General features: G+C 51.1%; 3 protein-coding genes across 6 annotated transcripts; 2 read left to right on the top strand and 1 right to left on the bottom strand.

Annotated features, from left to right (window-relative positions):
* Nucleotides 1–421: 421 nt before the first annotated feature.
* On the top strand, nucleotides 422–13,552 carry LOC107151440 (cytochrome P450 2F5). 3 transcript variants are annotated; one of them, XM_015496825.2, is made up of 10 exons: nucleotides 475–571; nucleotides 1,269–1,473; nucleotides 1,548–1,710; nucleotides 4,786–4,935; nucleotides 8,567–8,727; nucleotides 9,069–9,245; nucleotides 9,804–9,945; nucleotides 10,631–10,818; nucleotides 11,596–11,737; nucleotides 12,944–13,552. In XM_015496825.2, the coding sequence occupies exons 2-10, from the start codon at nucleotides 1,303–1,305 to the stop codon at nucleotides 13,123–13,125; spliced, it is 1,476 nt and encodes a 491-aa protein (XP_015352311.1). In that variant the 5' UTR covers nucleotides 475–571; nucleotides 1,269–1,302; the 3' UTR covers nucleotides 13,126–13,552. The 3 variants fall into 3 exon arrangements, with proteins under 3 accessions (XP_048646821.1, XP_015352311.1, XP_048646823.1); XM_048790866.1 differs by lacking the exon at nucleotides 475–571 and adding an exon at nucleotides 609–719; XM_048790864.1 differs by lacking the exon at nucleotides 1,548–1,710 and having other exon boundaries at nucleotides 422–571.
* A 475-nt stretch (nucleotides 13,553–14,027) lies between these two features.
* LOC107151443 (cytochrome P450 2F2-like) lies at nucleotides 14,028–19,099 on the top strand. Its single transcript, XM_015496827.2, has 9 exons — nucleotides 14,028–15,329; nucleotides 15,613–15,775; nucleotides 16,716–16,865; nucleotides 17,040–17,200; nucleotides 17,374–17,550; nucleotides 17,636–17,777; nucleotides 17,864–18,051; nucleotides 18,611–18,752; nucleotides 18,838–19,099. The coding sequence occupies exons 1-9, from the start codon at nucleotides 15,147–15,149 to the stop codon at nucleotides 19,017–19,019; spliced, it is 1,488 nt and encodes a 495-aa protein (XP_015352313.1). The 5' UTR covers nucleotides 14,028–15,146; the 3' UTR covers nucleotides 19,020–19,099.
* Nucleotides 19,100–19,131: 32 nt separating this feature from the next.
* Nucleotides 19,132–27,408, bottom strand: Egln2 (egl-9 family hypoxia inducible factor 2). Of its 2 annotated transcripts, XM_015496826.2 has the most exons (5): nucleotides 25,949–27,076; nucleotides 21,225–21,344; nucleotides 20,673–20,809; nucleotides 20,390–20,457; nucleotides 19,132–19,740 (listed from the first exon to the last, which is right to left on the bottom strand). In XM_015496826.2, exons 1-5 carry the CDS (start codon nucleotides 26,813–26,815, stop codon nucleotides 19,685–19,687), a joined length of 1,248 nt encoding a protein of 415 aa, XP_015352312.1. In that variant the 5' UTR covers nucleotides 26,816–27,076; the 3' UTR covers nucleotides 19,132–19,684. The 2 variants fall into 2 exon arrangements, with proteins under 2 accessions (XP_015352312.1, XP_048646824.1); XM_048790867.1 differs by lacking the exon at nucleotides 21,225–21,344 and having other exon boundaries at nucleotides 25,949–27,408.
* Between the last annotated feature and the right edge of the window lie 383 nt (nucleotides 27,409–27,791).

A 27,791-nucleotide genomic window follows, 5' to 3' on the forward strand; every position in this document is an offset into this window, starting at 1 on the left:
AATCTCAGAGATAAAACCTAAGAGATGGAGAACTGGGGGGGAAAAAAGACAGCCATAAAAAATAGACCCCACCCCAGACCTGAGAAAACTCCAGAGAAGGTAAGGTGTTTGCCCAGTATCTCATGACCAGTCAGTGCCAGGGTTGGACTTGAACCCAGAGAAACAGAACCAAGCACCCAAAACACCAGAGGGACTCAGACCCATCATTTTGCCAAAGCCCCGCAACCTCACCCCACCCCTCCTGGCCCTAGAAGGGAACCTTTGCTCCATTCCAGGGCAAACAACCACCACAGGCCACAATGAGGGAAGCTGAGATCAGCCTGAGGCCAGAGGCCCCTGCAGGAGGAGGAGGGTTCCCAAGGTGCAGCCCCCACCCACTGGCCGGGAGCCCAGGGGCCACGTGAAGGGTAGAGTGAGAAGGTGGGAAGGTGGAAAGATGGGAAGGTCCACCTCACCCAGAGGACCAGGGAAGGGGGTGGAGCGAAGGAGGGGTGTGGACAGAGGCAACTTAAGAGCAGCTTCTCCAAGCACACTCAGAGCTCAAGAACACACTTCAGCTGTCCCACAACAGGTAAAGGGCCCTGAGTAGGGGACACTGGGAGCCTCTAGGGAGTCCACGGGTGTGTGTGTGCACGTGTTCCTGTGCTTGTTGCTCTCTCTTCTGAGTGCCCCCTCCCTCCCTCCTGTTTCTATCCTGTGGCCTCCACCTGTGTCAGCCGGTGAGTGCACAACTCTGTCTTTTCACCTCAGTCTCTCTGTGCCTCTCCAGTTCTGCCTCTTTCTCTAGTCTGCGTCAGCCCCTGTCTGTGATGTTCTCTCTGCCTGACTCTGTGTCTTGATTTGTGTCTCTGTGTGTCTCTATCATTAGCACTGTCTCCTGTGAGAGAATCTTGACAGATAGATGATTGATAAATAGATAGATGATAGATAGACATCTAAGGATATAAAGATATTACTCTGTGTTTTTCTGTGTCCCTCACTACCTGTGTGTATCTCTCGGTATCTCTCTTGGTCTCTGTCTCTATATCTCTTGTCTCTGTCTCTGTCTCTCTTGCCATCTGTTGTCTATTGTCTGTCGTCTGTCTATAGATTTTGTGTCTCCATGCCCATCTTCATCCCCTTTCTTTCTCCTTCGTCTTCATCCCTCCATCTCTCCCTAGCTCTCTTTCTTCTTCCTGTCTTTTCTCTACCTGCCCCCATTTCCAGGACCTGGGGGAGGAAAATTCCAGAAGGAGATGAAGAGTGAAGGGACCCTACTCTCTCCCTAGCTCTGCCCTCCGGACATCCGTGGCTGCCTTCACCATGGACAGTATGAGCACAGCCATCCTGCTCCTGCTCCTGGCTCTCATCTGCCTCTTCCTGACGCACAGCTCAAGAGGCAAAGGGAAACTGCCCCCAGGACCCAGACCCCTCCCGCTCCTGGGAAACCTGCTGCAGCTTCGCTCCCAAGACTTGCTGACCTCCCTCACCAAGGTACAGAGGCCTGCCATGGGCGGAGGGGGTTCCATGGCCCTAGAGCCTCCCATAACCTCTGCTTTCTGCCCCAGCTGAGCAAGAAGTATGGCTCCGTATACACAGTGTACCTGGGGCCCAGGCGGGTGGTAGTCCTCAGCGGGTACGAAGCTGTGAAGGAAGCCCTTGTGGATCAAGGGGAGGAGTTCAGCGGCCGAGGCAAATACCCTGTTTTTTTCAACTTCACTAAGGGCAATGGTAAGCCTGCTTCCCATCTCCTCCTCTCTTCCCACCTCTTCCACATTTAGGGAAGAAATAAGAGTGCACGACTCTGATCCTAATCTTGGTGACACTCAGGGTCACGGATCTCACTGATGACACCAAGTAGGATGGAGCCAGACAGTCCTTCTTTAGGGTGAAGTTTGTCCCACCTTCCCCACCTCCAAATCCCTCCACCATCTTGAATTATATCTCCATACCAGTGCCCATGTTCATCTAACCCAACCCCATTCTCATCCAAATCCCTACCTCTATTCAAACCATATCACCTAGTTTCCAACTCAGTCAAGCAGCCAAGTCATCTGGGCCCAGTCTCCAGGATCCAATTTATCCCAGTCCCAATCCCCATTAACCCCATCCCCAGTCTCCATTCTTAACCTTCATCCCTCTACCTTCACCAAAACCAACCCCATCACAGATCTACCTGACCCCAAGCTCTAACTCATGACTAATCTACTGGTCCTTCTCATTTCCCCCAACTCCATCTCCATCACCAGCCTCAAACCTAATTTATCATCAGTCTCATAATCTCCCCTCATATACCATTGTCACCTTCATTCCAACCCATGCCCAGCTCTGTCCCCACCCAACCAGCAACCTACACCATTTTCTCCAAACCTCTCCTGTGACAATATTCTGCCCTCCTTAGGCTTTGAAATCACCTATGTTTATGGTTTTCAATCTCCTTTTTAAACAAAAATCTCTATGTGCTGGGCATGGTGATACAACCTATAATCCTAGTGACTAGGGAGGCTGAGACAGGAAGATCGAAAGTTCAAAGCCAGCCTCAGCAACTTAGTGAGGCCCCAAGCAACTTTGCAAGATCTTGTCTTAAAATAAAAAACAAAAAGGGTTGGGGATGTTGCTCAGTGGTTAACCACCCCCAGATTCAATCCCCAGAACCAAAAACAGTAAGGAAAAAAAAAATTTTTTTTTTAAGGAAACTAGCCAGGCACAGTGGTGCATACCTGTAATCCCAGCAGTTTAGCAGGAGAATCATGAGTTCAAAGCCAGCCTCAGCAATTTAAAGAGGCCCTGAACAACTCAGTGAGACCCTGTCTCTAAATAAAATATAAAATAGGGCTGGGGATGTGGCTCAGTGGTAGAGTGCCCCTGAGTTCAATCCCCAAGTTACCACCCCCAAAAAAGGAAACTATGTGACAAGGCACTATAATTGAGGGGGGAAGCTTCTCCAATTGAGAAGGGGTCCTGGAGGCTTGCATCCTCTACTACACTCCCCCTAAAGAATGCCTAAAGCTCCCCCTGCACAGGATGAATCCCAGATGACCCAAACTTGGAATCAGAGAGCTCTGATAAAGTTCAACTACCATGTATTAAATACACTTTCTACTCTTCATTCCCCTTCCCTGGGCTTGATTTTTTTTTTTAAACCAGGGATTGAACCCAGGTTAACCACTGAACCACAACCCCAGCCCTTTTTATTTTTTCTTTTGACACAAGTTCTCACTAAGTTGCTTAGAGCCTCCTTAAGTTGCAGAGGCTGGCTTTAAACCTGCAGTTCTCCTGCCTTAGCCTCCTGAGCCACTGGGATTCCAGGTGTGCACCACTGCACCCAGCCTGGGCTTGATCTTATAAATTCACCTGTCAAGGTACACCAGATGCAAGGAGGTGGCAGACAGGGCACTTGAGAAAGTCATCTTACTGCTTCTGTACAGAAAACTTCTGAATGCATACACCATTTGTTACTAAAAAATAGCTAACAAGCAATCAGACAATACACAGCACAGAACAGGACAGCAGGGTTCTGCTACTTACTAGGTGAGTTCAAGCCTTGGACAAATGGCCTCCCTTCTCTGACCCTCAGTCGGCTTCAAAGAAAAGATTGTTACAAAGAATCAATGAGACAATGAATACAATGCAAAGAAATATACTATAGGGTTTCTCTCTCTCCTTTTTAAATTTTTTTTAGTTTTTGATAGACCTTTTTAAAAAAAATGTGTATTTTTTTTTAATCAGCCCCATTTGCAGGAGAGAAAACCGAGGCACAGAATGCTAAATAACCCTCTACTCTGATTTCCAAGTCTTACTGGCTTTGGGTAAAAATAATAATAATGTGGCAGGTGATAAATAAAGAATTAAATGATACACTGTAAGTGAAATTCAAGGACACAATACCTTGATTTGATTTGATTTATTTATTTATTTTTATGTGGTGCTGAGGACCAAACCCAGTGCCTCACTCATGCGGGGCAAGAGGGCTACCACTGAGCCCCAGCCCCAGCCCCTCTCTCTTTCTTCTTTACATCTAGATCTCTGGTATGTAAGAGAAATCAGAGATAAAAGGGAAAAAAAATCCAAGTCCTTATCCTCTTGCAGCTTCCAGATCAGTAGGCAACACAGGGCATCACTAGACTATGACATCCCAGAGTGCTCAGGGCAGGGATCAGAGCAGCCTGGGAGCTGGGGAGGCCGGAAGTAAGTACCTGACTTCACCAGTGAGAGAGGAGCCAGGGAAGGCTTCCTGGAGGAAGGGAACCCAAACCTGAGATCTGAACAATGAAGATGAAGAGTCAGAAGAAGACCAGGGGTAGAGTGTTCTAGGAAGACCAGAGGACTTACAAGAACAGGGCAGGGACCCAGAGTTCAGGCTCATTCTGTGATGTTCTTGGTGCCCTAAGGTTCACTGTTCTTGCTTAACTCTCGTATTTGCACATTCAATGAGCAATCCCAGCACTACCCATGTAACAGGATCTGCACTGGGCAATGTCAAGGTCACGCTGGTGACTAACACGGGCCCTCATCCTTCCCTCCCAGTTCAATGAAGAAGATGACCTCATCAACAGACAGTGCTGTCACTGGTCCCCCAAAGGGACCAGATCCCTTAAAGAGGGAAACAAAGGTAGAGAGATCAGGACCATGGAGAGGCAAGCCCAGAGCCCATGGAAGTTCAAGGGAGGCACCTGACCCAGCCTGAAGGGTCAGGGAGGGCTGGCTGGAAGGGGCTGGGGAAATTCCAAACATCAGGAAGGGGTCCGCCGACAGTCATCTTGGAGATGAGTTACCAGTGGAGCTGGCCCTTCCTCTTCTTCCCAGGCATTGCCTTCTCCAATGGCGAACGATGGAAGGTCCTGAGAAGGTTCTCTGTCCAGATTCTGCGGAACTTCGGGATGGGGAAGAGGAGCATTGAGGAGCGGATCCTGGAGGAAGGCGGCTTTCTGCTGGAGGAACTGCGGAAAACTGAAGGTCAGGGTCCCTGAATGCAGTCTGCACTCCCAGTTCCCATCCATCACGGGTGGGCAGGGCTGCCAGGTACCAGAGCATGATGTGAACCCAGAGCTCCTTCACTTGGCCCACAATGAGCATGGTGTCCACTGGAGGTGGGTCTGCTTGTGGCTCTGTGTTCCTCTAGGTATGGTGGTATTCCTGAGCCCGGTTTGTATAATCCTGGTAGACGACGATGATCGACGATGATGATGACATTCTTTTTGGGGGGAGGTGGGTACCATGGATTGAACTCAGGCCACTGAGCCACATCCCCAGCCCTTTTTTGTATTTTATGTAATTTAAAGACAGGGTCTCACTGAGTTGCTTTATGCCTCGCTTTTGCTGAGGCTGGTTTGAATGAAATCCCCCTTCCTCAGCCTCCTGAGCTGCTGGGAGTGTACCACCACACCCAGCTGATGATGACATCCTTAAGAACTCACCTACAGAGCTATATGCTAGCACATTTTCACACATGATCCCCGTAAGCTTTAGAACAATCCATTTTGCACATGAGGAAATAGAGGCACAGAGCAGTTAAGCAAATACCTTGGAGTAATCAATCTAGTAAGCCGAGGAGTCAGGATTTAAATCTGTCTGACACTTGAGTCCATTTTCAATAAACTAACGTCATTTATTGAATGCTTACTGGATACCAAGCATTGTGATAACTCTTTCTGTGCTTCACCCACCAGCAACCATACAAAATCAGTGTTATTCCAAGTGAAGAAGAAGAGGCCCAGAAAGGTTAAGTCACATGCCCAGAGAGTGAGTTGGGATAGAAACCCAGGCTGAGGCCTCTGACCTATGAAACAAAGTTACAAAAAAAAAAAAAAACAGAGATCTGGAGATGCTATAGCACACTTGTCAAGCATGCCCTGGGTTCCATCCCGGCACCACAAAAAGATACATAAATAAATAAAATAACATAAATAACCAACACTTACACAATGCCCACCATATGCCAGGACTTTTGCAAGAACTTTGAATATCTCTTTGAAAAATCAGTCAAGGGGCCAAGTGCAATGTTCACAAATGTAATCCCAGTTTCTTGTGAGGGAGGCTGAGACAGGAGGATTTCAAATTCAAGACCAGCCTGCACAATCCAGTGAGGCTCTGTCTCAAAACTTTTTAAAAGCCAAATGCAGTGTTGCACACCTATATCCCCAGAGACTTGGGAGGCTGAGCCAAGAGAATCACAAGTTCAAGGCCAGCCTCAGCAACTTTATCAAGGACCTAAGCAATTTAGTAAGAACCTCCCTGAAAATAAAAAATACCAAAAAAAAAAAAAAAAAAAAAGGCCAGGGACTTAGCTCAGTGATAAAGTGTCCCTGGGTTCAATCCCTAGTGCCAAAACTTTTTTTTTAATTTAAAGGGCTGGGAATATAGTTCAGAGGTAAAATATTACGAGGGTCAATCCTCAGTACAAAAAAAAAAAAATCAGTCAAGCTTAGGAAGCAGGTCCTGTAATCAGCCCCATTTTGCAGGAGAGAAAACTGAGGCACAGATTGCTAAATAGCCCTCTACCCTGATTTCCAAGTCGGCTTTGGGCAAAAACAATAATGTGGCAGGTGATAGTTAAGGAATTAAATGATACAATGTAAGTGAAATCACAATAGCTGCCTTATTAATTTATTATAATTATTAACACACTCATTGTACGTCTTGATGGGTTCCACTGTGACATTTCTGTGCACATATATATCCTGCTTTGCTCATGTCTACCTTCTCTTCTGCCCTGTCTTGTCCTCCTCTCTCCTCCTGCTCCAGGCTAGAACTTTAGCTAAGGACATATTAATTTCTCTCTTCTTTTTTTGGTATCAGGGCTTGACCCAGGGGCACTTAACCACTGAGTCACATTCCCAGACCTTTTTTATTTAGAGACAGGGTCTTGCTAAGTTGCTTAGGGACTCACTAAATTGCTGAGGGTGGCTTTGAACTCATGATCCTCCTGAGTTGCTAGAAATACTGGGTGGGCCACCCATGCCCAACTCCATATTAATTTCTTATTGCCGAGTAACAAATTGCCACAAATGTAGTGGCTTAAAACAATATACATTCATTCTCTTATATTTCTCTTATATTTCTGTAGGTCTGAAGTAGACAGTGGGTCAGCAGGGCTGCACTCCTTGAGAAGGTTTTGGATAGCATTCGTGTCCTGGCCTTTTCTAGTTTCCGAATTACTAGGACCTTCCTCTATATTCAAAGCCATAAAAGGTAGTAGCAGCTTCCAGTCTCTCTCTCATCACATAACCCTTATTTATTTAGATGCACCTACTTTCCTCTTCTAAGGAGCCTGATAATAACATTGGGCCCACCTGGGCAATCCAGAGTCATCTTCTCATCTCAAAATCCTTAATTTATGGCTGAAAAATCCTTAATTTATGGTACAGTGGTGCACACCTGTAATCCAAGTGACTTGGGTGGCTGAGTCAGGTCAGCCTCTGCAACTTAGCAAGGCTCTGTCTCAAAATTAAAAGGGCTGGGATTTGGCTCAGTAATAAACTGCCCTGGATTCAATTCCCAATACAAAAAAAAAAGTATTTTTTTTTTCCAAGTAAAGTAAATTTCTATTCACAGATTCTAGGAACAGGAATGTGGACATCTTTGAGGTGGTCATTAGTCAATCCATCATAGCACCACAGTTTGTAACAGCCTCATAATGGGCCAGACCTTAACTAAGGACTTCCCAGTCACTAACTTATAACAACCCCATGAGGGCTGTCATTGAGCCCATTGTATAGATATGAAAATTGAGGCTCAGAAACAGGAATCAGTAGTCCAGGTCACATAAAGACTAAGAAGCCAGTTTCAAACTAAGTCTATCTAATCCCAGCCCTGGTTTTCTGGCCTGTCCTATTGTGTCTTGGCTGCTTTGTTGAAATGTGCTGCTTGTATAATGTTTTCTGTAGTCTGGTTGTTGGATTGTGGGGTGTTAGGTATGATTCTTTGGGTTATTTCTGGATAAGATTGTAGTGTTATCATGCCATGATTGATATGTGATATTGCAGTATTATCTGCTGTGCTGCCAAAGATGTTGTGTTGGTGTGCATGGTGTGTCATCTCTTCGGTTGCCTGGTTATATATGTTATGATGACACATCCTGTGTTCTCTACTGTCTGCTGGGTTGCTGTGTTTTATTGTTGTGCATTGTGTCAAAGGAAGATTTAGCTGTGAACTGGTATTATGTGTTTAAGTATATTGTTACCATGTCTTGGAATGTTTCTGAGTGGGCTATGTGTAGTTTCTAAATCGCTGTGTGTAGTTGTGTGTGTTGGCATGTATTGTGGTTGTATTTACTGGGTGTTTTATGGCAGTGTCTATGTTTTCTGTGATGCCTGATGATTGCACTGTGCTGTATTGTGTGTGTGGTGTACTGTCACCGAGAATAGCCTGTTCTGTTACTGAGTATTGAAGTGGATGCGGAACTGCAGGATGTTGTGGGTTCTATGCTAGCTGTTGCGTTATGAAGTACTTGAGGTGTTAGGCTGCAAGACGGTATCATGGTTGGGTCAGATGCTATGCAAATTAGAGCTGTGTCTGTTGCACCATGGTCTGGTGCGTTTGAGTCCCCAGAGCTGGGCCCCTGACCCATTCCACCCCTCGACCTCAGGTGAGCCCTTCAACCCCTTGTTTATGCTGAGTCGCTCGGTGTCCAACATTATCTGTTCGGTGATCTTCGGCAAACGTTTTGACTACGACGATGAGCGTCTGCTCACCATCATCCACGTCATCAACGACAACTTTCAAATCATGAGCAGCCCCTGGGGCGAGGTCAGCAAGACTGAGTCCTGTGGGAGATAGGATGGCAGCGGGAGCAGGAGGGGGCGTGGCCAACAGGGTCTAGGGGTACCTGGGGATGTCAGTAGGCCCTGACTGGTCATGCGTTTTCCTTCTGACCCCTGCCCGCCCCCTACCCCGAGTTACATGATTCAAGAAGGCACCCAGCCCCCTTCCCCTGCCCCTCCGTCCCACTCCCCTCCAGCCTCTCCAGAACTCCATTGTCCTCCAATGCCCCGTCCTTGCCTACCGAATTCACTTGCCTTACCCTACTTAGCCCCGAACACATACCCTGCCTGCTCTTCCAAGCCCCTCCAACTCTGCCCGCTCTCCAGCTGTACAACCTCTTCCCGAGCCTCCTGGACTGGGTGCCTGGGCCGCACCAACGCATCTTCCAGAACTTCGGGAACCTGAGAGATCTCATCTCCTGCAGCGTCCGCGAACACCAGGCCACCCTAGACCCCAACTCTCCCCGGGACTTCATAGATTGCTTCCTCACCAAAATAGCACAGGTAAACTCTGTCTGGAAATTGCACCTCTGGCCTGACCTGAATGCCTCCTGCTGCTCCTGTCTCAAACTCAATAGGGATCCCAGATTGGGCAGGACTGGGGGATTTTCTCCGGGAGAAGCTGGGGCACCTGGCTGCTCAGGGTTGTTGCCCAGAGCCACCACCAATTATCAGCTCTTGATAAGTGATTGTTTTTTGTTTGTTTTGTTTTGTTTTGTTTTGTTTTTCGGACACAACATCTTTGTTTGTATGTGGTGCTGAGGATCGAACCCGGGTCACACGCATGCCAGGCGAGCGCGCTACCGCTTGAGCCACATCCCCAGCCCTTGAAGTGATTGTTAAAGTGCTAAAATGTTATTTGTCCGCCCTGCGGCAGAGATTTTTCCCTACCCCACCATTCCACGCTCCCCAGCTCCCCTGAGGAAAGGAAGTTAAACAGAGGAGGGACCGAACTGGCACTCAGTATCAGTTGCGCAAGTCTGGGGTGAACGGTCACACGGACTTTGAGTCCACAATATGCATCTGGTCCTGGTTCATATCCCCACCGCTCAACCCGGGTAGGAGAAAGAGAACCCGCTGAGCCACTTCCATATGGACACCCTGTTGATGACCACACAAAACCTGATCTTCGGAGGCACAGAGACGGTGGGCACCACGCTGCGCCACGCCTTCCTCGCCCTCATGAAATACCCCAAAATTCAAGGTGCGCCCGCAGCTACCTAGCCCTGAGACCTGCCCACACCGCGCCATCGAGCCAACCGGCCCGATCCAGAGGGTCGGTCAGAGTCTAGGTGGGAAAACCAAACTCACACATAGCTCGACCCCAACCACATACCCCTTAGGGTCCACACAGCATGCCCAATCCTCCTCCAGATCCCTCCCGCATAGTCATGACCTTGCCTGCACCGCTCGCATCCAGCCCCAGAGCTCTTCCTTGAAGTCCCACCCAGAGCCACTCCCCAAGCTCCAGCCACTTGATTTGCCCAAGACCCCAACCCCTCCTACACAGACTGACCTGCCCACACAGCACCTTCCGCGTTCCACCTCCTCAAGCCCCTCCTCTGGATGATGTGTCCCCGCCCCTGATCTCCAGCCCTTTGCCCACTGGATCCAACAATCAGTCATCCAGGTCCCTGTCACCTCTTCCGAAATCCCATCAGGAACCTGAGCTACTGAGATCCCTGAAGCCCTGACCACATAATCTCACCCTCTGGAGCCCTTGTGCCAACCAAAGTTTTGCCCCCCACCTCCCCAAGATCTGGCTGATCTTTATACGCCCCTCGGCAGTGGGCGGGGCTCGCGATGGGAGGATTGGAGCCGACTCGCGACAGTTCCCAGCTTAGTCTCGCCTACCGATACCCTCAGCTATCTTCCTTCTCCACCTCCAGCCCGCGTGCAGGAGGAGATTGACCGCGTGGTGGGACGCTCCCGGCTGCCCACCCTGGAGGACCGCGCAGCCATGCCGTACACAGATGCGGTGATACACGAGGTGCAGCGTTTCGCAGATGTCATCCCGATGAACTTGCCGCACCGCGTCATTCGGGACACCGCCTTCCGCGGCTTCCTGATACCTGAGGTGTGCTGGGCACCTGGCAAAGGACCTTGGGCATCCTAGGAAGAAGCATCTCATTCTTGCAACCAACAAGGGGTACCTTAGTCCCTGGCAGGGAACTCCCCAAGCCTTAGCAACTGGCATCACGAGCCCTAGCAACAGATATTTGAGATTATAAATCCAGAACTTCAGCCCCTTCCCAGGCCCCCCCATCCCATATCATAGCGGACAAGACCCCTTCCTGAACCTCACACCCCTTCCCTACCACAAGACCCATCTCAAGAATCTCCCAAGTATTGCCGGGCGCGGTGGCACACGCCTGTAATCCCAGCGGTTTGGGAGGCTGAGGCAGGAGGATCGCGAGTTCAAAGCCAGCCTTAGCAGCTGCGAGGCGCTAAGCAACTCAGTGAGACCCTGTCTCTAAATATAATACAAAATAGGCTGGGGATGTGGCTCAGTGGCCGAGTGCCCCTGAGTTCAATCCCCGGTAACCGTCCCCTAAAAAATCTCCAGAATATAGGGCTTCATCCTGAGGTTCCCCCCTGTAGCCAAATACTGCCCTCTGAGACCTCTTGCCTTCCCAGAAATCCCTCATCTGCTTTCACAAGGAGGGCGAGGGAGGGTGGGATGCTCGTTCCTTTCTCAGACCCCAGCAACACAGCCTCTAGCAGACATCACTGAAAACCCCAGATGGGGTCCTATGCCCTCTTCCACCCCTTTTTCCAGTCCCCAGGACCTCTAATTTGGAAACCTCCCAGCTCTTTTATACCACTAACTCCGCTTTCTCCTTTCCCCACACAGGGCACAGATATCATCACCCTCCTTAACACGGTGCACTATGACCCCAGCCAGTTCCTGAAACCCCAGGAATTCAATCCCGAGCATTTCCTAGATGCCAATCAGTCTTTCAAGAAGAGCCCTGCCTTCATGCCCTTTTCAGCTGGTGAGGGCCACGGTCTTTTAAACCCTAGTCCTAATTAAGCTCTCCAAAGCCTCTCACTTCTTTATCCACCCCATCCTCAGACTTGGCTGCACAGACACACTTATTCCTTCCCTTACCTCTGCTTCTGGGGCTGGGGCTATAGCTCAGTTGGTAGAGTGCTTGCCTCACATGCACAAGGCCCTGGATTCAATCCCCAGCACCAAAAACAAAAAAACAAAAACACTCCGCGTCTATAGGCAGATAATGACTAAAAAACCTTTGTTGCGGGAGGTGGGGAGATTATTAATTTAATTTGGGAGTGGTCATTTGTCAGACTTTCCACTAGGTGGCGCGGTTGAAATGGTTCCAGTTTTTCCTTACCCTGCTTGGGGTGGGGGTGGGGGTGGGGGAGCACTCCTTTACTCAGTAACAGGAAAAACGGGAGGAGGGTCATAATAGATAAATTACCACAGTGCCTACTGTGTGCTAGATGCTGCCTCTGAGAATAGTTGTAAGGGTAATGACTGAATTCTGCAGCCAGATTGCACAGGGTTTGCACCCCAGCTCCAGTCACCTCCTAGCTGTGTGACCTTGGTTATGTTATGAACTTCTGTGCCTCAATTTTCAAGTTTCCCTTTTTTTATTCTTTTGATGCTGGGTATTGAACCCAGGGCCTTGTGCATGCAAGGCAAGCACTCTACCTTGCTAAGCTATATCCCCAGCCCCTCAATTTCCACTTCTATAAAATGCAGATAATATTAAGACCCACCCCTTGAAGTTGTTGGGAGGATTAAGTTAATTAAGAATAGTATAAAGCTTGGAGAGCGCATGGTACATGGTTAGAGTTACATTAAGGGTTTTTGTTTGCTTGCTTTTGGTTTTGTTTACATTGAGCATTATGTTCTCACTGCTATACCTATACTTACCATTCACAACAACCTCCTAAGCTACAAGTATCGTCCCCATTTCAAATACCCAGAAATTGCGGCATTCCAAGAGCACAAGACCAGCCTTAACAGAGCAGGATCTGAACCCAGGAGGCTGCACGTGCATTGGCTGACTCATTCTGTTCTGAAGTTTACTCAAGGCATTCTTTCCAAACTTTTAGCTGCATAGGTCTTTGATGTCCCCAGTCATTATCTTCATGTCTTCGAGTTTTCCTCAAAAAATTTGGGGCGCAGCCCCTCGCCCCCTTTATCTCACTGCTCCTTCCCCACCCTTCCCAAGGGCGCCGACTGTGTCTCGGAGAATCGCTGGCACGCATGGAGCTCTTCCTCTACCTCACCGCCATCCTACAGAGCTTCTCGTTGCAGCCGCTGGGGGAACCCGAGGACATCGACCTGACCCCATTGGGGTCAGGTCTGGGTAATTTGCCACGGCCTTTCCAGCTCCGCCTGCTGGAGCGCTGAGCCCTCGGCCCTTCACGGTTAGCCTGTAAGCGCCAGGCCCGCGCCCACGAGTTGCTCCGTTTGTTGGCATAACCACAGCCATCTTCCTTTCCCCACCCCGACTTTATGAATACTGTTCTTATTCTCTAGGAATAGAAACTTGCCGGTCTCTATTGTCTCCTTGAGAGATAAAGACTTGCTGGTCTCTGTCCTCTCCTTGAGAGATAAATACTTGCCCATCTCTGTTCCCAAGAAACAGTAACTTGCCTTCCGCAAAATCAGGTGATGCTTGCTATGCCAGTCGCAAGGGCTAAACCGGCCCCTAAGGGGCGGCCATGATTCTGATCTATAAAAGGTAATCCTCAAGAGGGAGTTGTTGCTGCTCTTTCTCTCTCTGTGCCAAGCAGCCTGTCAGGGGCCCCACAATAAATCTGCTTCTGCCTCTGTCCTTGGTGAGTGTCTGTGTGATCAGCCCTGTGCCAGTTTTCTTTCACCGTTGGTGTGTTGTTCACTCTCTGTCACCCTCTGTCTGGCTGCCACATTCTCTTCCCTGTACCCTGGGCCTGCTTACCTGCCAGTAACTCACTTTTCTTATTTTAAACCGACCTGCACACAAAGAAAGACATTAGGGATGGGAATTGTATGTCTTGGACCCAAAGAACTTGTTCTGTGATGTGCCTTTTCTGGGCTTTTTGTATCATTTCCTAGAAAATTATCTTTATAATAGTCAAACCTATTTAAGCTGAATTAAAGTTTTTCTTGCATCACAAACTGCATTGAGCCAGATGAAGACAGTATCTAGGAGGCCCTAGATATTTCCCCAAAAGTCATTCAGAGGCGAGAGTGCTTTCCTAGTGTGTACAGGGCCCTGGTTTTAATCCCCACTACTGGAAAAAAGAAAAATCTTACAATCAGAGGTCATCCAGAAGTTGAGACAGGTTGTGCTGAACACATCATAGACCCACATGTGACATCAGCCCTTTAATCCACACAGGTGAACCATAGAGTCTGCCCCAGGGCCCAACCAGGAACAAAAACACAGGGAAAGATGGAGAGAGTCAGATCTCTCCCGCAGATGGAGAACCAGCAAAGAGAAACACATGGAGTTACTGAAAAGATGGAGAAAAACCCTGAAAAACAAAGACTGGGAGTGAGACAGAGAAAGTGAGAGGAAGACAAAGAGAGGCACTGAGCAGAAAGAGAGTCAGATACCCAGGGAGAGGGAGGACAAGAAATTCTAAAACAGAAATTAAGAGAGGGCGTGTTCATTCAACACATTTCCTGGGCACCTAGTATGTTCTGAGCACTATTTTAGGGCACAGAAGTGAACAAGACGGAATCCCTCTCTTAAAGAGCTGGGATTCCAGGGGCAACCCTACAGAATTGGAAGAAAATCAAGAGGGTAGAGAAAAGGCTCTGACCCTAACACAGAGCACCCATCATGGACTTTACTGCATGCAGATGTACCCCAGCCATTAATGGAGTTAGCACCTCTGAGAAGGGGTCCTGCCCTTCAGCCCCTGCCAGGTAGGAAGACCCCGCAGAGGTAGAGACAGAGAGCTACAGAGAGAGACATAGACAAACACTGGAAAGAGAGAGATCTCACAGACATAGAGACGAGACGAGCAGGGACAGAGAGGGAGACAGAGGCAGAAAGAGTGAAAGATGAACAGGGGAACAGACAGACTGAGGGAGATACTGAGAAATGAAACAAAAATAGAGATGCTGAGAGACAATCCCAGAAAAAAACTCCAGGCTCAGCCTCTGCAGACTTCCCCCATTTAACTCCACCCAGGTCTGGGCCCTGAGCCAGGCAGGAAGGCTGGATCTGGCAAGACCAGGAGGGGTGGGAAGGTGGGCCACATTCTGGAACAGCCTGTCCCAAGTCCTAATTCAGTTTTTTCTGGGATTGTCTCTCAGCAGACACTTGCCCCTCCCACCGCCAATCAACCTAATACCGAGTCAACCTAATAGCAGCGAAGGATCTCAGGCAGGTGCAGGCGAAGGATCTCAGGCAGGTGCAGGCGGCAAAGGTCTCAGGCATGCTGATCACTGGAGTCGCAACGTTGCTATTATCACTCCTGGTGCTGGCGCTGGCCTGGTGGGGTTGGGGCATCCGCAGAGTTCAAATAGGGAGGGGCTTACCCCCCGGGCCCAGGCCGCTTGGATTGCTGGGGAATTTGCTGCAGCTGGAGTCCGGAGGCCTGGACCGTGCGCTCATGAAGGTAGCCCGACGGCGGGTGGTGAAACAGAATTCTAGATTCTTGGAGGTGGGATTGAGGGTTACAACTCCTGGTCGGCTGAATGAAGACAGCTGAAGGGATGGGGACCTGGACTCTTGGATCCGAGGGAGGAGGAAGTTGTGGAGCTAGGGAGCTGAACTCCTCGACCCGCGGAAAGAGGGGCTGAAATGGGGACTTCTGGGTCTGAGGGAGAGAGATGGGGTCTTGGTGGAGGGGGAGGATCAGGAGCCTGGAGCAGGTCTCGCTGAGCACTGATTCCCCGCAGCTCTCCCGCAGCTGGGGTCCAGTGTTCACTGTGTGGCTGGGCCCGCGCCCTGCCGTGGTGCTGTGTGGCTATGAAGCGCTGCGGGATGCATTGGTGCTACAGGCGGATACCTTCTCTGGCCGCGGAGCCATGGCGGTCTTCCAACGCTTCACACGCGGAAACGGTGAGGCCCACGGGGTAGAAGACCTGGACCAGCCAGTTTGGGTGGATAAAGGGTGCAACCGGGCAATTGGGGCGGGGGCCAATAGAGAACGATGGTAACCAAACAGTGCAGACAGGGTGGGGCACACGCAGGGGCCCGATCTAGGTTCCTCATGCCAATGGGAGAGAAGAGGCAACGAGTCAAAATTTTAAAGAGCAAATCCAGATCAAGGATCCAGGTGGGATCAATATGTAAATAGGGCCCATAAGGTTGACAACTGAGTGGTCTGATACAGAATCAAAGCAAGACCTGGCGGTGTCGCTCAGTGTAGAGCGCTCTCCTAGCGTCTGTGAGGCCTTGGGTTCCATACCTAGCACCACAAAAATCCGCGCTGCGGGCTGGGGTTGTGGCTCAGTGGCACAGCGTTTGCATCACACATGCGAGGCACTGGATTTGATCCTCAGCACCACATAAAAATAATATATATATATTAATAATATATATATATATATTTTTTTTTTTTTAAATCAGCGCTGCGACGCTCGCCTGGAATCCCAGCACTCGGGAGACCAGGGCGGGAAGACAAATACATGAGGCTCTGGGTTCGATTCCAATATACGGAGGAGTGGGGGAACCATGAAGTATTATGAGGAAGTAGGATTATCCTCGAGTTGGAGGCCCCAAAGGGGGCCTAGTAACTAGTGACAGGGCGTGTCCTAGATGGAGCGAGGCCACCACCACCATCCCCACCTCCCCTTTTTTGTAGTACTGGAGATTGAACGCAAGGGGCACTCTACCACTGAGCTTCATCCCCATCCCTTTTTAAAATTTTGAATAAGGTTCTCAATAAGTTGCTCAGGCTGGTCTCGAACTTGTGATCCTCCTGCCTCAGTTTTCTGAGTCTTTGGGATTACAAACTGCATCATGCCCAGCCACTCCCCCTTTTCTGTCTTCACCTTAGGCATAGTGTTTTCCAACGGACCACGCTGGCGAACACTGCGCAATTTTGCACTTGGAGCGCTCAAGGAGTTTGGGATGGGTACACGATCCATCAAGGAGCACATCCTGGAGGAGGCGGCTTGTCTGCTTGGAGAATTTCAAGCTACCATTGGTGGGGCCTGACAGGAAAAGCAGAAGGGCCTGGGAATGGGGGTGGCCAATGGACTGCCAAGAAGGCTAAGAAAAGGTTTGGGTAGAGCAAGTTCAAGGAGCTCCTGTAGGCCCAAGGAGCTAGCTGGTGGCTGCACCAGAGTTATTACCCATGGTTCTTCCCATCCAACTCCAGGAACCCCGTTCGACCCCCGCCAGCTACTGGATAATGCTGTATCCAACGTTATCTGTTCCGTTGTCTTCGGAAAGCGCTATGGCTATGGGGATCCAGAGTTTCTGAGGCTCCTGGAGCTCTTCCATGACAATTTTCGAATCATGAGTTCCAGATGGGGTGAGGTGAGAGAGTATGCACATAGCCTTACCTACAATGGATCATTAGAATGGGAGTCTTAGATTCTTGGAAGAGTTCTAGAAACCTACTAACATCAAAGTCCTGGTCCAATCTCCCCACAAGGGAAACGAAGGCCTAGCGGCCTTGTCCAAAGCCCTATTGAGCCCTGTCTCCCCAGATGTACAACATTTTCCCCTCCCTCCTGGACTGGCTTCCTGGCCCCCATCATCAAATCTTCCGAAACTTTGAAGAGCTTCGAGTCTTCATTTCTGAGCAAATCCAGCAGCATCAGGAGACAAGACAGTTTGGGGAGCCTCGGGACTTCATTGATTGCTTCCTTGATCAGATGGATAAGGTGCTGGCCCCAGCTATCCTAAACTCTATCCACTGGGCCCACCAGCAGATATCTGACACATGACAGCATTCATCTGTGCCCACAGGAACAGCAGGACCCAGAAAGTCATTTCCAGGAGGAAACCCTGGTGATGACCACACACAACCTTTTCTTTGGTGGCACGGAGACCACTAGCACCACCCTGCGCTATGGGCTTCTCATTCTGCTCAAGTACCCAGAGGTGGCAGGTCTGTGAGCTGTAGATACCCAATATGAGAAGCTGGGAGGGGGGTTGACTCTGGGTCTGGATAGTGTGTCTCAAACATCTGTCCAGCCAAAGTGCAGGCGGAGCTGGATGCCGTGGTAGGTCGGGCCCGTGCCCCCCGCCTGGAGGACCGGGTGCATCTACCCTACACCAATGCAGTGCTGCACGAGATTCAGCGCTTCATTAGCGTGCTGCCCCTGGGGCTGCCTCGCGCCCTCACACAGGACACCCACCTCCGGAGCCACTTTCTGCCCAAGGTGAGCTCAGAGCTTGGGGCTTCTGTACAGGACTGGGCAGGGTAAGCACCTGTCCTAGACTATTGTGGGAGTGACTGTTTTCAGAGGGTAGTATCAAATGACACACCAAAAAACAGGAGAAAAAAAAAAAGACAAGCTTTCCCACATACTTGTTTTCATGGGGTTGGTGCTGGGACTGAACTCAGGGACTCTCGCACACCAGACAAGTGAGGGGCTCTCGCACACCAGACAATTGCTCTACCACAGAGCCACATCCAGCTCCCCAATGGGGTTTTTAGAACCAGCCTTAGGACAGGCATGGTGACCTGTACCTGTAGTCCCAGATAATCTGGAGGCTAAGGTGGGATCTGAAGCCAGCCTTGGCAACACAGGGAGACCCCCCCATCTCTAAAAAATAAAAGGGTCTTTTGTGGACTGGGGACGTTTACAGCTGTGGTAGAACACGTGCCTAACATGCATGAGGCTCTAGGTTCCGTCCCCAGTAGGGGCAGAGTGCAAAAGGATGAGGCAAGGGCAGTGGCTAATTCTGCTGGTAACCTGAGCTGTGTGAACCTCCTAGGGCACCGTGGTGATTCCCTTGCTTGTTTCTGCCCACCGGGACTCCACCCAATTCAAGGACCCTGACTGTTTCAACCCCAACAATTTCCTGGATGAAAAGGGAGAGTTCCAGAGCAATGAAGCCTTCATGCCTTTTGCTCCAGGTCTGAGTGGGTCTGGGCCAAGAGGGGACCAGCCTCGACAGGCTCTAGGAAGCATGAGATGCTCACCATGCACCCATGTCCCTAGGAAAGCGCATGTGCCTGGGCGCAGGCCTTGCCCGCTCAGAGATCTTCCTCTTCCTTACGGCCATCCTGCAGAGGTTCCGCCTGCTCCCTGTGGAGAGCCCCAGCAACATCAACCTCACCCCACAGTGCACTGGCCTGGGCAACGTCCCCCCAACCTTCCAGCTCCACCTGATGGCACGCTGAAGTCAGATTCCATCCCACTGGCCTCACTGGCCCTCACATCTCTTTCCCCACCTTGGTCAATAAAGGGCCCAAATCACAGATGGAGATGGTCTCATTATGAGGGAGTCAGACATTTGCAGCTCTGAGGTAAATTTTTATTTATTTCTTGGCTGTCAGGACTTCCATACCCATGCTCCTCTTGGCACCTTATCCTGCCCAAGCAGTGGCAGCCCAGTCCAAAAGGTGCCATGACCAAAGGGATTGGGGAGTCACTTCACATTCCAGGCTGGAGGAATGGGGGACTTGGGGATACCTCCCCAAACCTTTGCCAGCAAGAGGCCATGACTCACCTCAACCCCAAATCCTGCCTCTTCCCAGCTCTTACACCCAGCAGGGTAATGACCACACAGGACAGGACACAGGTCTCCGCTTCAGTAATGGTAGCCCCCAACACTGGCCACTGCCCAGGTCATAACCCCAGCTCTCCTCAAAGAGCAGCAGAGATCACTCCTCCTTCTTGGTCCTCAGCGATGCACAGAGCCCTCCATGCCCGGCAGGACAGAGGCAAGCCAGAAGCAGCAGCAGTGGCAGGGAAGGAGCAGGCACTAAGACTGTGGGCTGCCGCGGGGCCCGGGCTCTCCTGAAGTCGGGCGAGCTGTCGGTCCATGCAGCTCCAGGGCCGGCCACTAGGTGGGCGTGGTTGACTGTGATACAGGTACTTGAACACCTTTCTGTCCAGATGCTGAGGGTGACAGGGGGACAAGAGAATGTGAGGCATCAGGGAAGGGTCAAAGAGGCCAAGGAAAACCCTGGAAGACAGGGAGAGGATCAGGAAGAAATAAGGCACATTTTGGGGTTACCAGGAAAGCAAGCTAAGGAAAGATGAGGAAGAATGAGTGTTGGGACTCAAATTTAAGAGACTCAAAATTGGGCTGGGGTGGTGGCTCAGCAGTACAGCGCTTGCCTAACACGTGCGAGGCCCTGGGTCTGCTCCTCAGCACCAAATATAAAATAATTAAAATAAAGGTATTGTGGGCTGGGAATGTGGCTCAAGAGGTAGCGCGCTCGCCTGGCATGCGTGCGGCCCGGGTTCGATCCTCAGCACCACATACAAACAAATATGTTGTGTCCGCCGAAAACTAAAAAAAAATATTAAAAATTTCTCTCTTTAAAAAAAATAAATAAAGGTATTGTGCCCAACTACAATTAAAATAAATAAATAAATAAGACTCAAAATTAGTGGGGCAGGGGATGCAGCTCAGTGACCAAGCATGGGTTCCACCTCGAGCATCATCACCACCAGCAGCAAAAAACTGAGAAGGCATATGGGTAGCTTGAGGCCAAGGGGGTATAGGGAACAGGAAGGATATGAGGGAAGAGGAAGCAAATACCTAGCTGATACTTGTCTTTGGCTGCTGCCCGCTCCTTGGCATCAAAATACCAGACAGTGATGGCGTACCTGGGGACCAGGACAGTTGAAATCAGTTTTCTTCAATTTCAGTCACCATATCCAGTGACGCTGGAGTCCACCCTTTTGAGCCACCTGCTTCTATTCCCACCTAGGACTTCTCTCGGCAATTCATCACTCCCTGGTCACTCTGAGAGACAGTGAAGACTGGCACAAAGGGAGTACAGGTGGAGCACTAGGCACATCCCCATAAGTAAGAGTCATACCTGGTGGCATAGGCTGGTTTCACCTCATGGGGGTTCCGTCGATCAGACCAGAAAATGAGCAACCGATCAAAGAGAGGCTCGATGTTGGCTACCACAGGCCTGCCCTCAGGAAAGATCTGCAGCAGGCCACCATGCACCTGGGGGAGGAGAGGACCAGGCTGGCTCATCTAAGTTGGAGCCTCTGCTTTGCACTGCACCCAGGTGCCCACAAGGGGGCGTAGTGCCAGCACATTATCACTCCCACCACTCAGGCTCTTAAAAAGAATGACAGCCCAGAGTCTGCATCACCATGGAGATGGGCAGGAAGCTACTAAAGACAGGAAAAGGGGGAGAGAGCTCACTACAAGGTTGGGTGGGGCTGGGCAGACAGCACCATTCCCGGAAAGGGGGGGAGTTCCCACCACACTGTTAGCTAGGGAAGGAGGTGCTATTTCCCAGGAAGAGCCCACAGATTGTACCACCCCCCCTGTAGGCTGAGAAGAGGAATAGAAGGCTACAATCTGAGCTGGGAGTGGAACGGAGTGGAAAGCAAGTCCCACCCCCACATCCTACCTTAACATCCCAGTTCTGGTTCAGGTAATAGATACAGGTGATGCAGCGCCCATCGCCGTGGGGATTGTCAACGTGCCTCACGTACCCTAGCCCGTTGCCTGGGTAACACGCCACCATGGCCTGGCAGAGATGGAGGGAGGTGGTTTACTGAGACTAGGCAAGGACATCTTGGGAAACAGCCTTGTTCACGCCATTCCTGCTCCTTATCTTCCCCTGGATTCCTTGAGTGTACTGGGCTCCAAGGACTTTCTTCTATTTCCACCAAGACTGCATTCCCAAGTCCATCAAAAGCCTCAGTTCCCCCACCACACACACACCCAGGACGTGGTACCCAGATGGAGTCCAGTAAATAAATATGGTATAATTTCTTAAAGATATTCTAACCCTACCTCAGACATTTCAATATAGCAAAAACCAATTTAATCATTTTTAAATGGGCCCAAACACAGTCTCACAGCGCTAGGCCACGGCATCTCACCCTTTGCTGTGAAGTGCTATCTCCTCAGAGGCCTTGAGACACAGAGGCCCAGGTTGCCCTAATTTCAGAAGTTTTGATGGTTTGGTCTAAGATGGGGCCTGCAATTTTAAAAGTTCCTGGGGGTAATTCTAACATACAGCAACACTGAGAACCACTGCCCTTGACTACAAAGAATTTGGCTAAAGTGATCCGTTTCATATATCTGAACAGGAACGAAAACCTTGAACCTCAAGAAAAATGAGACCTAATTCCAATTCCAAATTTGCTAAGTGACCCTGGAGAGTCCCACCATCTGAATGGGCCTCAAGTACAACTGTAAAATGGAGTTAATCAACACCTTGTTTCCAGCAACACAATTAATCTCTCCGAACACAGAACTTTGCAAATTCTAGACCACAGATCTAACAAGACTCGCCCTGGGTCTTGGCTACTGAGGGCACTGGTCTAGCTACAGAGTTCTTGCTTCCTCTGCCTGATGGCTACTAGTCCCCTTGCCGAGGCCTCACCATCTGTAGCCAGTATCCTGGGATCTTTGCCACTAGGGAGCTAAGAGGTAGGTGTGATATAAAGGAAAGGGTCATACTACTGCTGCAGACCCAATTCCCATGTTCAAGTCTCAGTGCTGCCACACAGGCTGGGACTTCAGGAAGGTAACTTAGCTTCTCTGCCTAAGGTTACACAGCCTGGGAATGAAGCTGACTTCACAGGTTGTTGTGGGAATGGAATAAGATAACCAATGTCTAGGAAGACACTCAGCACCTGTGGCCACATGATGGAAGAACTAAAGAGTACAGAGTGAAATGCCACTTAAAAAAAAAAGTCCCTACCCCTCCCCCTTCTCCCCAAACCCATTCCACTGGGAGAGTTGGAGGAGGTTTTAAGCAAATGGGAGAACTAGCTAAAACAAGACCCTTCAGCTTCTTCCAGGTCAGCACCATCTGTCTTGACCCCACCACCCAGATACAACTCTGCTGGCTAGGGCACCCCACCAATGCTCAGCTACACCTACAGGCCTCACCCAGAAGGACAACCCTGAGATAAACACTCATAATCAAACAGATCAGCATCTGCTGCCAAAACAGGTTTGCCAAGCACTCCGTAACAGGCCAGTTCAACTCAATCCCACTTCTTCCTCCCAGGACCCCTTCTCAAATATTCCCAGGGCTCATCTGGAATATGTGTGGATGTTAAACTCTCTTATCAAACATGTGCACCTGATCCAGCACAAATGCTGCCCTGGGAAAGAGGCCAGGAGGGCTACCACCACCTAAGGCTCCCCAGCAGTGGAGAACCAATCTTCTCTCTGGCAGCACCGGGGTACCACAGTGAAAAGAGGCCCCCAGGAAAACCCTGGCCCCTGGCCCCACAAAGAGAATCCTTTTTGTGCTGCTTACTCCCTGCAGATAGTATGACACTATGAGTGACCATTCACTGGCAAGAAAGAACATGGCTGTGGCCATGGCCTGGTGGCTTGGAATCAGTGAGTCACTGAATAGAGATGGACAAGGCCTGCCCCTTTGGGAATCCAACCAGAGATCATGCTGGTTCTGCACATGGATGGATGGGGGAGGACAGCGCATACCCTCTTCCCCACACAGCAGTCAGAGACCCTTTCCCCCAGCTCTCCACCATATTCTGAGAAAAAACAAATTCCCAATTGTGACCTCCACAGCCACGAAACTGTGTGTCATCCCCGTTATCTGCCCCAAGCCTCAACAGATCTACCTCATCCCCATCACAAAGCCTGTATAGCACCTGACTGGAGCACTCTTCCCCTGGTGGTCCTGGCTATTCAAGACCTGGATTGAGAGTCACCTGAAGTACTCTAGCTGACTGTCCATTCCACTCCTGTCAACGTGAAGGCAGCACAGGTTCCTGTTTACCTAGTACTGATCTGAAAAGCAGCCCCATTAGGCCTCTGGGGCCAGGCCTGCCTCCCGGGTGCCTAGTGCTCGTTCTGCTGACTGGGAGCACTCCCCTGAATCCTACTCTCAAGAGGAAAAGCCTTGCCCACAAGGACAACATAGTGGTGATGAGGAAACTTGCTCTTCCATCTCAGGGAACAAGCAGGTATAATCTCAGCCAGGACACTAAAAGTTAAAAGACTACTGATGACAAGAACCCTACCACCACCAGACAGACACACAGAGATACACACACACATGCATGCGCACAAAGTCCAAAGCAACGAACGCAGCTAATGACAGCAGGTCCCATGTCCAAGCTGCTCTTAAATAGGCAAATAGGGGCCAGCTAGACCTTCCCTAGGGTCTCCTTGGGTAGCCTGTGATGCCAGCAGGAGCCAACTCTCTCCCAGCTGCAGGTCAACCGAGCAGTGGGACCAAGGAGAGAAGGCAAGGTAGGACAGAGGAATTCTACTCAGGAATGACAGAGGAACAGGTTACTACTGGCTGTAGCCACACTGGTGATCTATGTTCCCATTGCCACCCACCTCAGGACCCCAGTCTCACTCCAGAGCCTAGGGAAAGGAGCCCAGACATGGTCCTTTGGAGGCACTGGGCTGGCTCCTCCCCTTCCTTCCCCACCAGCTTGGCCTATTCTTACCTCCACAGGAATAAGGGTCACCCAAACCTTTAAAAAGTCCAACAACTTCCTCCCCCCTAATCCTAGCTGAGGTCCTGTCCCCAAGCACATCCAGATGGGTTCCAGAGGCAAAGAGAAACAACCTGTTCCCTCAAACCTTCTTCCCCAAACTACCTGGGGACTAGCCTGATTTTCCTATTGAGTAAACTGGGGCTTGGAGCAGTGTCCCACCCTAGGCCACTCGGCTCTCCTGGACTTCCCTCCTCCAAGGGCTGACACCAGAGTGAAGCTGCTGAGACAGGAGGCCCCATTGATGTGGCCTGCACAGGAGCCAAGCCCAGGGAGGGGCCAATCTGGCTCTCCAGCTATCAAGTAACGGGAGGGAGAGGGAAGTAGGACAAGTTCCAGCTGGGGTAGGGAGGAAATAAGCCTGGGCCCCGGGGGAGCCCTGGACCCTGAGCCAGCTCTAGCCTGAGAGGAAAGCCACAGAGGAAGAACCCAAGAAGGGACGGACATGAGAGGAGAGAGGAGACGCAAGGAGCACAGCCTCCCGCTCACAGGGCAGAACACAGTCAGCGCCATCAGCCAGGATTTGCCAGTGCTGAGTAGCGAGCACTCCCCATAGACCTTGTCCAAACAACACCAAGCCTTGAACTCAAGGCCAGGGCCCTCATGCCCTTCCAGGGAGAGAATGATCACGTCAGCAGGCCAGAAAGGCCTATGGACCATTGTCTGTACAGGGATCCTGACCCCTGGGTCTTGAATGGGCAGCTAGAGGCCCATGAGGCCCTGACAACTGCCCACAAACTCCAACCAAATGGGCACTTTTCTTAAGGGAGGGTCTGGAGCTTTTGGCAGACTTTCAAAAAGGCTCAGACTCCCAAAAGAGAGGACTAATATACTACAGCAAGAAAAGACACATAAGGACAGAGGGTCATGGGAGGAGACCAGAGACAGACAAGTATGAAGTGACACACAAGACAGAGATGGAGGAGAGAAACTAGGGCAGGAAGGGCTGGGAAAGATGGTAACAGGAGGCCACCATGCAGTCACCCAATGCCATCTACAGAATTAGAGTGGCACTGAGTCCTCAATGCAGCAGGCTCACAGGGCATAATGCAACCCAGGGTAGCCTGTCAGAATGGCAGGCAGTGCCCCCTCTTCGGCCAGGGTTCACCTTACCACTGCCACCCTCCAGCTCCATCTTCAGGTATTCCCACCTGGGAGACAGGATAGGCCAGCAAAGGGGCAGATGAAAGGACAGGACAACAAGGAAGGATAAGGACAGAGACTGCTAGAGGCAGGAACATGGGACTGTCTACACTGATTATTTTCAGTCTGTGGCCCCACAGTAAGACACTAAGGGCCAGGGACCCCAACACGGCCCAAGTACAGGTACGAGTCGGCGAGTGTCAGCAGTTCTCATTGGGTCCTCCAGGAGGATTCCTGGAATATCAAGAACCATGTGGCTCTAGGTCAGACCTCTGGTTTGTAAGTGCACAAATCAAGCCCCCACAGGGAAGGCAGAGACCCCTCCCCTCGGCGTCTTCCCCACAGGTGAGTATGTCCTTTGTGCTGTAGCTGCCTAAACCTACGGGGTCCCCAGAAGTCCGTGTCCAAATCCACTCATTGCCACAGCGCTAGGCATTCAACAAACAAAAGTGCTATCAAGTTCCTCCACAGAAGGCTCAACTAGCCTTACCTTGGTGCGCCCATTGATGACGTAGCTGCCCAGCCGCCCAGCACAGTGGCGGATTACAGCATCCACATGGGACATCAGGGCACCGATGCTCCGACAGCCCGGCTCATGGCCTTCCACCCAGGCAATCTGGTCCCCACGAATGCTGCGCGGTGGGATTGCCCGCTGGCTCACTAGCTGCCCATCACGCAGGCGCCCACCCCACTTCAGGGCCTCCACCTCAGCCAGCACACGGCCTCCCAGTGTTGCCCCCAAGAAATTGTCCTTGACGCAGATGCCATAGTACCGCATGCAAGGCACAATGTAGTCCAGAGCCAGGCGTTCAGGTGTGGAGGGCAGGGCTTCTTCCCTCATCCTAGCATTTGTCTCACGGCTGCCATTGCCACTGCCACTGCCACTGCCACTGCCACAACCACTGCCACAACCCCTGACATCCTCCTCCTTTGCCTCCTGGTTCTCTTGCCTGGCCCAGGGCCGCTTGCCTGGTGAAGGGGCATCCCCACCATCCTCTGCCCATTTCCGTTTTGGGGCCTCAGGTCGGGCTCCCTGGGCTGCCAGTCGCTGGCACTCCTTGGTGACCAGCGCCGCAGCACCTTCACTCTGTAGCGGCCACAGCTCACCACCATCATGTCCACCAAAGCCCTCCTGCAAGGGACTGGCAGTGGTGGAGGTGGCTGTGGCTCTGGAGGTCCCACTCCCTGCTGAGGCCTCAACAGGCGCTCCTGGACGGTGGTAAGAGGGTAGCAGAGAACAGGGCAGGTAACTCTCTACCCCCATCCTGACCGGGCTGGGCTCCAAGGGCTCTGACACAGACCCCGGCAACTGAGGGAGAGCCTGACTCAGGGGCTGCGGCTGGCACGGGCTGTCCATGGCAGCAATGTCTTCATCTCCCGGGCATGGAGGGCACGGCCCGGGCCCATGGTGCCACCCTCCTCCGCCTCCTCCTCCTCCACTTGATGCAGATGGGGGCCCCTGGGCCTGGTGTGGGGCAGGGTGAGGCAGGACAGGCAGCAGAGGCTCCTCTTGTGCCCTGGGGGTGCTCGCTGGTCCCCAAGTCCACTGTTGTCCCTAGAGGCTTGGGAAGGGACACGTCAGGGTGGCTGGAGAGAAAGGGAGAAAAAAAGGGAGGTGAGACGAGTTAGAGGCAGGTAGGTTGGGGAAGGGGTGGAAATGCTAAGGGCATTAATGAAGATGCCAGGAGACTTGGCTACAGAGACCCCCCCACAATCTGAGTTCAAGTTGGGGAAAAGAACAGTGAGAGGCGAGAGAGTCTGTGTAGATGACCCAGAGAGGACAGCAGCGGGAGGTTTGGGAGAGGAAGAGCATCCACAATCAGAGAAGAGGGAGGGGACCCGGGATAGAATAGGAATGGTGGAGGGGGGAGTAGAAGCCTGGAAGCTTCGGAGACACAAAAATGTGGGGGTCTACGGAAACAGAATAGGGGATCTGGATAAACTCAAGAGTTCAGGGGATCAACAGGCAAAAAAATGGGGGAGTCCGGAGGCAGAAAAACAGACCGGAGGGAAACTGGGAAGGAAGGCCCAAGACGACCAGACAGAACAAGGTGGTGGGGTCGACCTGCGCCCAAGAGGAAGCCTGCTGGGGGCGGACACACACCCAGACGGAAGGGAGGTCCTGAGACAGGACGAAGGGAGCCTCAAGGAGGGTCCACACAGCGACAGTCGCAAGGATAGAGAAGAATGTACACACTCGGATACAGACAGGACAAGGGAAAAGAGTCCTGCTCCCAAGCCCCTTGGGTGCAAGCCCTGAGGCCCTTCGGGGAGCAGTGGGTGACGAAAGCAGGGCCTAGAAGTCACTCGGACCCCGTACCCCTCCCCTTCCC

This window comes from Marmota marmota, unplaced genomic scaffold (assembly GCF_001458135.2).
Source record: "Marmota marmota marmota unplaced genomic scaffold, marMar, whole genome shotgun sequence".
Classification (NCBI taxonomy): domain Eukaryota; kingdom Metazoa; phylum Chordata; class Mammalia; order Rodentia; family Sciuridae; genus Marmota; species Marmota marmota.